Raw genomic sequence first — 12,509 nt, 5'->3', positions numbered from 1 at the left:
ACGTTGAGTAAAACAAGTGTGGAGGAAGTTAGGAATTTAGAAGCAAAAACATAATCAAACTCTAATCCGGAGTGCTTAAAGAACAAGCAGAAAAAAGGTAATGTAGAAAACTGAATGGAAATTGAATTTAGTAGAATGTGCAGCACAAAAGCAAACCATGTATTCTAAATGGTCCATTCCAGTGTTAATGTTCCACATGGGTCTCCATTTAGCCTTCATCTAACTGGGGGCGGAGTAAAGGAGGACATAAAACCCATGAGTGGAGATGAGCCATCCATGCATGCAGCAGAATGACCCGAGTACACAGTGCAACTGATGACAAATACATGGAAAGCACAAACTATTTTATTCATCATCATTGTCACCCTCAATTTCTTTACACTAAACACCAACCACAGAAATACTTGACTTTTTTGCCTGTACTACACATTTCATAGTTACATGTCAGTTGTAGGCAAAGCTAAGTAGCTCTGTGAATAGACAATAGAGATGGTTTGATCACCAAATGCCCTAAGAAAGTAATCTTAATGTCTTTTGCAAATCATTAAAACTTAATTTGAAAGTTTATGACCATTATCCCTGCAGAAATTGCTTCATAAATGTGAAGCCAAAATATATCTGAAATAAGTGACAAGTTTGAGAGTTACAGTTAGAAGGATCACACTCAAGAAATTTCAAGAGATAAGTGTGTGCAGGAGAACACAATTTTTAAAAATCCCATTTAATAATTCCACTCTTGCATAAATCTCAAATCATCTATATCAGTGATCATTAATGTTCTTATCAAAGATTAAGAAACAAGATGAATCAATATTGCTACCAGACTGAAAAATACACTAGTGCTTTCAGGATGTTCCTTCAGGCAATTAGAATTTTTGATTCATTGTCCTCTTTCGCTGGGATCCATCCTTCGTCATCAGCAGTGAAAACTTGCTGGACATGGCAAAATTTCCACTGGCAGAACCCGTCAGGAAATAAGGAAATGATATCCTGAGAGATCTCACCATACCTCAGCCAGTACATGGCTCCAATGAGGAAGCTGTTCATGAAGCAAAGCCAAGGAACATTCAAATCCATGTAGGCAGGCAGGGGAGCCCAGATCAAAACAACGGTCAGCTGAAGGAGAATAAATGGGCTCCAGGTCAAGAGAAAGCACATGGTAATATTGGTCAGGAGTTGTTTCTTGGCTGAATGGGACTGCAGCCACGCGTTGGAGTGTGAACATATCACCACAACCTCTTCCACATAGGAAATGACCTTCAGAGATCTGACAAGGGATCTCAAACCAGACCAACAATAAATAGTCACAAGAATCACTGTCAGAAGTATCAGAATGGAGAGAAAGTGGCTCTGAACGCTGATGGTGACATCGCATTGGTACAAATAGTAGTACAAGACAGCTTTTAGTGATGGATGGAGACTGTGCATATCAAATACATAGACAATGGCTCCAAACCATAGTAGCGTGATATTGAAAATATATAGGATTTTCTGGGACGTGCTTATGGGTTTGTCAAGATGAGGTAGGTTTAGATAAAAATCAAGACCAGACAGGAAGAAGATGGGAAAATGCAGGACACTGTACATCGATGAGAAAATCTGTAGAAGCAGGCAAACATGATGGTTTCCAATTTGAGTTCCAAGCACTGTACATGTCTTAAAACATGAAACTATTAACACATTCACAAATAGTGCAAGATCCATCAATGATAGGGAGATGCAGAAATAGCCAATTAAACTCGGGAGTATGCTTCGCTTTGTGCTCAAGATGAGAAAGTTGAGGATGACCTTTGCAAACAGGACAATGAGCAATAAATTTCTGCCGTCAATGATCTGGTAGAAATACAGGCTGCTGTCAATCTTTATGCAGTTCTCACAGAAAACAGGTTCCATGTTCAATCCACTGCTTATCATCCACGTTATATGAAGTGAGAGATAAATCTACTTTGCATTGACATCAGAATTCCTACAAAGCTAAGAAAAAAAAACAAAATTAATTCTTCAATCGAACATGAAGCAATGCAATATTTAGAAACAAGAAGCAACTCACTAAACAGAACAATGTCCTCATAAAAGATATTTGGAAAACTTCATTTTTGGAAGAACTACAAGTTGTCCAAAGTTCTGCTGCCTTTCTTGTGGCTAGTGTGATGAAATTAATTTTCATTGTTGTTGGCTCTTTGTGTTCTGTAAAATAGCAGAGCTGAATAGTATCAGCTAGTTGCCTGGATATTGTACCATTTAAAGCACTGAATGTTCCAAGGGTCTAGACATTCAATTCTGTCTAGAATACAGAACAGGTGGCATGGTGACAGAATGGTTAGCATTGCTGCTTCACAGCATCAGGGACCCAGGTTTGATTCCAGCCTTGATTGGCTGTCTGTGTAGGTTTCCGCTGGATGCTCCGGTTTCCTCTCAAAGTGCAAAAAATGTGCAGGCTAGCTAGATTAGCCATGGTGAATGTGGGGTTGCAGGGACGGGGTGGGATGCTCTTCATTGGGTCGGTGCAGGCTTGATGGGCCAAATAGCCTGAATCTGCACTGCAGGGATTCTATGATATATAGGGGAGGGCACAGTTTCATGGTGGTTAGCACTGATGCCTCACAATGCCAGGGACCCAGGTTGATTCTCACACTTGGTCGACAGTCTGTGTGGAGTTTGCACATTCTCCCTTTGTCTTTGTGGGCATCCTCCAGGTGCTCCGGTTTCCCGATGTGAAGGTTAGATGGATTGGCCGTGGCAAATGTAGCGTTACGGGGATAGGGTAAGGGGTGGGGTCTAGGTGGGATTGCTGTTCGCAAGGTTAGTGTGGACTCAATGGGCTCAATGGCCTGCTTCCACATTGTAGGGATTCTGTGATTGCACAGTCAAGCCAATCCCAAGGAGAGATGATGGTGTCATGGTAATGTCACTGGACAAGCAAATCCATAACCCCAGGCTAATGTTTTTGGGACATGGGTTCAAATTCCACCATGGCATCTGGAAGAGCTTAAATTCTATGCATAAATCTAGAGTTGAAAGCTAGTCTCTGTAATGGTGACCATGAAACCATTGTCAATTGTCAAAATATCTGGTTCACTAATTTCCTCTCTTTTGGGAAAGAAACCTTATATGTGACACCAGATTCTTAGTATGCCCTCCGAAATTGTCTAACACACCACTTAGTTCAAGGTAAAAGGAATAGTTTCCATAGTCCTACCAAACCATTTGTTTGCTCTCTCATTATAGAGGGATGACTGGTGGTGGTTTAACCTGAGGATCACTATGCCTCAGGCAATGGGAGAGATTTAGAAGGAAAATTCTTCATGCTAACTCCATCTTAAACATACTCAAGTAGATGTAATAGATAGGTTCTTGATTTTCAAGGGGATCAAAGGATCAATGTTATGGGGAGAAAGCAGGAGAATGGGGTTGAGAAACTTATCAGACATGATTGAATGGCAAAGCAGACTTGATGGGCTGAATGGCCTAATTTCTGCTCTTATGTCTTATGGTGTTAAGGTCTTAACCAGTCCATACTGTTAAAGGGCAGTTTGGAATGGGCAACAAATGCTGGCCAAAGAAGAAAAAAATACAGGGATATCACGAAATTGGAGCATTTCAAAAGATGATACAGATCAGTTTAAGGGTCAGTGAGTAATCAGTCCATTAGCTCCCATGTAACTGAAGTGCTGCCTGGCTTTGTGAAATTGGGGTCCAAGGAGCCTTTTAACAGCTCAGCACTGCTGACAAATTGGGATTCAAGAAGCACTGGGTCATTTATAAGTTCCATGGACTTGAGAGGGAGCTGTCTATTAGAGAGCTGTTAAAGACAAAGCCTGTAAGCAACAATTGTCCATTAGTGAAAATGGAAGTGTGGGGCAAAGGAATGAATGTAGGCCATGGGGTTCTACTTAGAACACCCAGGGACCTGGAATTGTGCCAGTGATTAGGTACTAGAGTGCAGAAAAATGAATCCAACAAAACACAGCCTCAGAGGAAGAGATTGAGCATATGGGAGGTCGGCAGTTGTTAACGCATTCTGAATAAATTGGTTTTTGAAATCAGAGGCTAGATCTTGAAATAGAATTGCTGCAATACCTTGCATGGGAGACAGTGGCCTGATTTTCATTCCCTCATGGGATGCATGGAGTTGGGAAAAATCCCAGCTCTGCAAACCCAGGGCAAAGGGGAAAGCCTACCTCAGGTACCAGCCTTTACCACCCAATTTTATCTACCCATAGCTCCACATATACCATATCTCCAAATAATGACAGGGAAATCAGTTTTGCAGCACAAATCCTGTGGTAGTTTTATATGAATAGGTACTCTGAAATAGCTAGCACTCTATTTTTTAAACTTTCCATCTTTTTACACAGCTTTTTGACAAATTTGTCAGTTCCAATTAGTTCATGTACTTTTTTTTTGCACAAGCTTGCCTTTCCATAATCCCAAAGATGTTTAGCTTAGAGTAAAAGTGTCCCAGGACTAGTACCAAAGGGATACCTTACCTCATCAAAAGGAGGGAAATGTAAAATAGTCCTCCAGCCTTTACTCCTTTCACACCCAGACATTCCCGATGTTCACCTATGCAATTTAATGCCCTCTATCTATTCCCCATGCCTTGAGATTCCAAACTTCTTTTGGCAGTTTTTACCCTGTCCGAGATGCCCTCTGATGTGGTAGAAAATCGAGGCTAGAATTTTAAAAACTTTTGTGACCCACAGTGATCACTCTCAGCTGGGCAAGTTGATGAGAGATTTGTGAAATCTGTTTTGCTTGTATCTGCCACTTAATGTACAATTTATCATGTGATCCACCACAGATATCCTATTAACCGCCAACTGCAAGTTTCCCTCTGAGCCTCCCACCATCCTCACATGGAAATATAACGTTGTTTCTTCACTGTTGTTTGGACAACATCCTAGGACAGCTTCCCTAACAGCATTTTTGATCTGTCTACATCAAATGGACTGCAACGGTTCGAGAAGGCAGCTTATCACTACCTACTCAAGAGTAGTCACAGAGGGGCAATAAATGCTGGCCTAGGCAGCAAGCCTTCATCCCACGAATGAATTAAAAAAAGAGAATTTCTGTTTAACTCATTCTAATTTTGCATGTTAAAATATAACAGATGTTGCAGATTATTTGCTTTGTTGAGAGTTACAAAGCAAAATGTCTTTTGAATCATAGAATCCCTACAGTGTGGAAGCAGGCCCTTCGGCCCAACAAGTCCACCCTGACTCTTAGAGCATCCCACCCAGACCCATCCCCCATAACCCAACTTAATCTACACATCCCTGAACACCATGGGCAATTTAGCATGGCCAATCCACCTAACCTGCACATCTTTGGACTGATTTTATCTGATTAAAACCATAGAATCTCATGGCTTTATTCGCTTTCCCTAGGAAATCCCTCCCTGATCACAGCGTGGGTCTACCTACAGTACTTGGATTGCAGTAGGTCAAGAAGGCAGCTCGCCACCATCTTCTCAAGATCATTTAGGGGCAGGCAATAAATGCTGACCCAGCCAGTGACATCCCACAAGTGAATGAAAAAATGGGATTTCAAATTTTATCAACTTTAAAGTTATTGCCCCCTAACTGAATTGCAACTAGATTTGAAGGTCTGGTCTGGGATCACAATACAAGTCCCATTCAGACATTATGCCAGTGCCCATTGAATCACAGTTCAGCAATGTCTCAATTGTACTTTTCTCATTCTCATGCTCAAAATCCTTTTGAACCACTGCCCTCCCTGTCACTGAAGTGTTTTCCAGCCGTCTAGCCTAAGATCGCTGTGCAAGGTTTTGATCAGCTGCTTAGGGTTTGTTTTATGTGGCTTCATGTAAAATATTACTGAATCATGGGCCTGTGAAGCATCTTGGAATGTTTTATTATGTTAAACACTTGACAGAAATGCAAGATGTTGAATTATTCATTCTGAAATTGTGTCAAAATGATCTATAATTAAAATCCTTCACAGTTTGTTTAAAAATTGCAAATGGATTTTTTAATTGGGGTGTTGGCATTACTGACATATGAAATAGGAGCAGGCTTAAGCCACTTAACCATTTGAACCTACTCTGCCTTTCAATAAGATCATGACTGATCTGCTTACGCTACATTCCCACCTATCTCTCCCATAACCTTCCACCTCCCCTTCTTGCATAACTGAGAATCTATTAGAAACATTGAAATATAGAAAATAGGTGCAGGAGTAGGCCATTCAGCCCTTTAGCCCTGCGCCAACATTCAATATAATCATGGCTGATCATGCAATCTCAAATCTCACTCCCGCTTTCTCCCCAAACCACTTGATCCCTTCAGCTGCAAGCGCCACGTTAGCTCCCTCTTGAATATATCTAATGGCCCCAACAGCTTCCTGTGGGAGAGAATTCCATCGGTTCACAAGACTTCCTCGAATTCTTCCTCATCCCAGTCCTGAACTGCTTACCCCTTATTCTTAGACTATGACTCCTAGTTCTGGACTTCGCCAACATCGGGAACATTCTTCCCACATCTGGCCTGTTCAGTCCCCTCAGGATTTTATATATTTCTATGAGATCCCCCCCTCATTCTTCTAAATTCCAGTGAGTACAAGCTCAGTCGATCCAGCCTTTCCTCATATGTCATTCTTGCCATCCTGATAATCAGTCTGGTGAACCTTCACTGGATATCCTTAATAGCAAGAATGTCTTTCCTCAGACTAGGAGACCAAAACTGTGCACAATACTCAAGGTGTGGCCTCAGCAAGGCCCTGTATAACTGCAGCAAGACACCCTACTCCAATACTCAAATTCTCTCAGTATGAAGACCACCATGCCATTAGCTTTCCTCACTGCCTGCTGCACCTGCATGCCAACCTGCAGCAACAGTTCCATCTTGACACCCAGGTTTCGTTGCATCTACCGTTTCCTAAACTGCCACCATTCAGATAATAATCTGCCTTCTTGTTTTTGCGACCAAAGCGAATAACCTCACATTCACCCACATTATATTGCATTTGCCAAGTATTTGCCCACTCAGCCAGTCAGTCCAAGTCATCCTGCAGCCTCTTAGCATCCTCCTCACAGCACACACTGCCACCCAGCTTAGTGTTGTGTTCAAATTCGGTACTACTGGATTCAATTCCTTTTTTTCACATCATTAATGTATATTGTGAAGTTCCAGCACTGAACTCTGTGGCACCCCATTTGTCAACGCTGCCACTCTGAAAAGGATGCATTTATTCCAACTCTCTGCTTCCTGTCTGCCAACCAGTTCTCCATCCAAACCAATATTTTACCTCCAAAACCATGAGCTTTAATTTTCATTACGAATCTCTTGTGTGGATCCTTGTCAAAAGCCTTTTGAATGTCCAGATACACAACATCCAATGATTCACTCTGGTCCACTCTACTGGTTACACTACTTACCCTCCAGTCCATTAGAACTCTTCCAGAGTCTGGAAAATGATCACCAATGAATCTGCTATTTCTAGGGCCACTTCCTTAAGTACTCTGGGATGCAGAGCATCAGGCCCTGGGTACTTATTGGGTTTGAATCCCATCAATTTCCTCAATACCATTTCTTGACTAATAAGGATTTCCTTCTTTTCCTCATTCATGCTTGATCTTCTGTGCCCTAGCAAGTTCTGAAGGTTATTGTGTTCTCCTTAGTGAAGACAGATCCAAAGTAGTTGTTCAACTGCTCTGCCATCTCTTTGTAGTCCATTATGAATTCGTCTGATTCTAACTGCAAGGGACCTATGTTTGTCCTCAGCGTTTTTTTCTTCACATATCTATAGAAGCTTTTGCAGTCAGTTTTTATGTTTTCTGCAAACTTACTTTCATATTGTATTTGCCTTTCCAAATTAAACCTTTTGTCTTGCTACACTGAATTTTAAGTTTCTCCCAGTCCTCAGGTACATTTTCTGGCCAATTTATATGTCTCCTCTTTGGCTTTAACACTATCCCTGATTTCCCTTATCAGCTATGGTTAAGCCACCTTCCCTATTTCACTCTTACGCCAGATAGGGATGTACAATTGTTGAAATTCATCTATGTGTTCTTTAAATCTCTGCCATTGCCTATCCACTGTCAACCCCTTAAGTATCCTTGGCCAGCTTATCCTAGCCAATGCATACCTCATACCATCAAAGTTAGCTTCTTTAAGTTCAGGACCCTCACTTCAGATTTAATTGTGTCACTCTCCATCTTAATGAAGAATTCAATGAAATTATGGTCACTCTTCCCCAAAGGATCTCACACCACAATGTTGTTGATTAATCCTGTCTCATTACATAATACCAAGTCTAGGATGATTTGCTGTCTAATTGGTTCCTCGGCATATTGGTTGAGGAAACCATCCATCATCACATTGCTACCAGTTTGGTTGGTCTAATCAGTATGTAGATTGAAGTCACCGATAATAACTGCTGTACCCTTACTGCATGCATCTCTAATTTCCTGTTTGATACAGTCTCAAGCATCACAACTGTTGTTTGGTGGTTGTACACAACTCCCACTAACATCTTTTTCCCTTTGGTGTTCCGCAGCTCCAACCATATTGATTTCACATCTTTCAGGCTAATGTCCTCCCTTACTATTGTGTTAATCTCCTCCATAAACAGCAATGCTACCTCACCTTCCTTTCCTTTCTGGTCTATTTTTCCTGAAAATTGAATAACCCTGGATATTGAGTTCCCACCTTGTTCACTCTGGAGCCAGGTCTCTGTGATCCCAGTTACATCATATCCATTAATAACTGTTTACGCAGTTAATTCATCCATCTTATTACAAATGCTCCTCACATTAAAACACTGAGCCTTCAGGCTCATTTTTTGACATTTATTTCCCTTTTAGAATCATTGTGATTTTTGTCTTTGGTTTCTCTGCCTTCCACTTTCACTTTTCCCATTACTGTCTTTTGTTTCTAACCTTAATTTATTTCCCTCTGATTACCTTCGTTGGTTCCCATACCCTGGCCATATTAGTTTAAACCCTCCCCAGCCCTTCTGAAGAAGGTCTAGGCCCGAAACGTCAGCCTTCCGACTCCTCTGATGCTGCTTGGCCTGCTGTGTTCATCCAGCTCTACATCTTGTTATCTCTTTAACACTAGCAAACACTCCCCCAAGGAATTCACCACTGCTTTTTGAATTAAAAGACAAAACAACAGACATTGCTTAATAAAACTAAACAGTATAAACAAATGGCCATGTTGGCCCATCAATCTCATATTCCAATCCATTATGCCAAGGATGATTCTTCCTTGTGGTTGACTGGATGGGAGTGACATGTCAGTATTGGCTGTAAGTTTGCAGATGGCCCATAAGCACTCTCTTAACTTTGCAGGCTCTCTGGCAGGGGACAATAGTCATTGGCAAAGAGAAGTGTTGGTGTATTGCTAGCTTAAGCAGCTGTCCTCTCTTTGCGTCTCCCTCGCAGGTCTCTCTTAGTGTCTAGTTCCAAAGAAGAATCATACTGAAGTCGAAACATTTACTCTTCTTCTTTCTCCACAGCTACTGCCGGACATGTCGAGTTTCTCTAGCGCTTTGCTATTATTTCAAAATTTCTAGCACCTGCAGTAGTTAGCTTTTATCTCTTGGTATCCACTCTTATTGATTGCAAGGGTATTTTGATGATGGATAGTTAATTTCTTTATGGTTGTCTAAACCATTTCTTCGCTTCAAAAAGGTTTACATAGACATGACAATGCTGAAACAAACCTTTCAGCTCAATGTCCAACCCTCTTCATGTTAGCCTGTTCATTAAATTCTCTGTTCCTTTCTCTCTCATGTGCTAGTCCAGCATTCTTTGATGAGCAGCATTGGTCTCTGATCTCGACAGCTAACTCATGCAAAACATTCCAACATTGTAGATTATTCATCTTTAGCCACTGGCCTTCCCAGGATGAGAATGCACATATGTCTTTATTATTTTCAACATGTTCCAAACTAGATATCCACCAGTACTTTATAAAAATAAAGTAAAATCAAAGCTTTTCTAATTGGAGTCTGTCTCATATATTTACTATTCTGTTTGTAATACAATGAACATCGAATACATTGGTCTGGATCTTCAATGATTCAGGATGACTTGAAACTCCAATAAAAATGAAGGTAGGTCGCTATTAATGGAATTTTGGCTCCATATCTGGGTCTTCTGATTTTCATCGGGGCTCTTTAAGCTTTAAGTTTGAGCTTGAACTCTGCACTCCCAACCTGGTCGACTTCAGTGTGAAGATCAGCAGGGGCCAGTCCTGCACAATTCCTATGGAGTCAGGCTAACTTTTCAAAGAGTGGTGATTCACATCTCCTAAGAAGTGTTGGCAACAATAGTCTGCATGAGGGAATCTTTTGAAAGACCTGTTCATAAGTCCTCCTCTTGCCCCACATCCCACTTCCCATTCCAGGCCATGCAATTCATCCAACGTCTGACAGCCCAGTATTCCATCAGGCCTCGGGAGAACACTGGTTGATTCACAGCTCTGGCTTCATGATTTATGCTGTCAATTGTAACAATTGTTTTAAAACACACTGTTTCAAGTATTTATAGGTTCTGCTATTGATATTTAAATGATCCAGATGTTTGATTCTTTTATTGGTGTAAATGAAAAATAATGAATGAATGCCTTCTTAACAATTATCTTACACATAGTATTATCATTATTAGTCCATTTCTTCTATAGAATATATAATTGGTGAAAGACCATTGGAGTCTGATAGCTTGATATTTAGTTTCTTCATTATAATTGTGAATTCCCACAGCACCAAGGTAAGCTTTTGCAAGCCCCTCCTTGATACCCACCAGACCCAACTGCTGCTTTTACCCCTATTTCAGGTTGGTTAACCAGTTTACAGTCCTGCTATGCCCCCAGACCACTTACCCCCCACCCCCACTGCATCACTCTACAATGAAAATCATGCCTTCAGAGCCACTTTCTTCATATGTGCATGTGAAACTGGGATTTCTACCAATTATGGCTACCCACTTTAAGAACAAAAGGTGAGAATGACTGCCCTTGACATTAAGGTCATATCTGACTGAATGCTATATGGAGGAGCTCAAACAAAACTGGAGCCAATGGGTATCAGGAAAAAAATTTCTGTTGGTTGGAGTCATACCTGGCACAAAGGAAGATGGTTGTGGTTGTTGGGAGTCAGTCACCTTAGCCCTAAAACATGTCTGCAGCAGTTCCTCAGAGGAGTGTCTTTGGCCCGACCAGCTTCAGCTGCCTCATTATTAAAAGATTTAACAGCAGAACACTTGAAAAGCATGATTTGACATGAATTTACAAAAGGAAAATCATGCTTGATAAATCTACTAGAATATTCTTTGAGATGTAACTAAAAGGATTTATAAAAGGGTGTCAGTGGATGTGGTTATTTTGGATTTTTAGAAGGCTTTTTACGAAGTCTGAAGAGATTAATGTGGAAAATTAAAGTGTATGGGATTGGGGAGTATATTGACATGGATAGAAAACTAGTTGGCAGACAGGAAACTAAAAGTAGGAAGAAGCAGGTCTTTTTCTGAATGGCAGGGAATGACTAATGGGGTTACACAGGAATCAGTGCTAAGATTCCAGTTGTTCACAATATATATTCATGACTTAGCTGAGGGAACCAAATGTAATATCTCAAATTTTCAGATGACACAAAGTTAGGTAGGAGGATGAGCTGTGGGAGGATGCAGAGATACTTCAGTGTGATTTAGACAAGCTAAGTGAGTGGGCAAATGTGCAGCAGATGAAGTGATAAATGTGAGGTTATCCATTTTGGTAACAAAAACAGAAAGGCAGATTATTACATGAATGATTGTAGTGTGTTGCAAATCTGTCACCCTTAGGTCGCAGGTTGAATTCCGGATCAAAGGAGTCTCACCTTCCTTTGGGGGCAGCACAGTTACTCAGTGGTTAGCACTGCTGCCTCACAGCACCAGGAACCTGGGTTCGATTCCACCCTCAGGCAACTGTCTGTGTGAGTTTGCACATTCTCCCTGTGTCTGCGTGGGTTTTCTCCAGGTGCTCTGGTTTCCTCCCACAGTCCCAAGATGTGCAGGCTAGGTGGATTGGTCATGCTAAATTGCCCATAGTATTCAGAGATGTGTAGATTCGGTGGGTTATAGGGGATGGGTCTGGATGGGATGCTCTGAGGATCGTTGTGGACTTGTTGGGCCGAAGGGCCTATTTCCACACTGTAGGGATCCTTTGACGTATGACGATAAATTGAGAGAAGGGAATATGCAGTGAGATCTGGATGCCCTCATACAACAATCGCTGAAGGTAAACATACAGGTGCAGCAGGTGTTGAAGAAGACAAATGGTATGTTGGTCTCCATAGTGATGGGAGCAAGATGTCTTGTTACAATAATACAGGGCCTTGGCGAGGCCATATCTGAAATATTGTGCTCAGCTTCGGACTCCTTATCTGAGGAAGGATGTTCTTGCCGCAGAGGGAGCACAGTGTATGTTTACCAGATTTATTCCCAGATATATGAGGAGAGGTTGATTGGTTTAGGATTATATTTGCTAGAGTTCAGAAGAATG

General features: G+C 41.3%; 1 protein-coding gene across 5 annotated transcripts in view; it reads right to left on the bottom strand.

The window, feature by feature from the left end:
- Positions 1 to 327: 327 nt before the first annotated feature.
- The window catches only part of LOC125484707 (probable G-protein coupled receptor 160), a 44,489-nt gene continuing 32,307 nt past the window's right edge, over positions 328 to 12,509 (bottom strand). For 4 of the 5 annotated variants that reach the window (XM_048604520.1, XM_048604521.1, XM_048604522.1 and 1 more), the window contains one exon: positions 328 to 1,974. In XM_048604520.1, the coding sequence (XP_048460477.1) occupies positions 859 to 1,914 (1,056 nt within the window). In that variant the 5' untranslated portion in view covers positions 1,915 to 1,974 and the 3' untranslated portion in view covers positions 328 to 858. The remainder of the gene's footprint in view (positions 1,975 to 12,509) is intronic. The other variant, XM_048604524.1, reaches the window with a different exon arrangement.

This window comes from Rhincodon typus, chromosome 13 (genome assembly GCF_021869965.1).
Source record: "Rhincodon typus isolate 14 chromosome 13, sRhiTyp1.1, whole genome shotgun sequence".
In the NCBI taxonomy this organism is placed as follows: domain Eukaryota; kingdom Metazoa; phylum Chordata; class Chondrichthyes; order Orectolobiformes; family Rhincodontidae; genus Rhincodon; species Rhincodon typus.
Note: the sequence above shows the minus strand (reverse complement) of the source record. Positions and strands in the feature narration are given on the sequence as shown.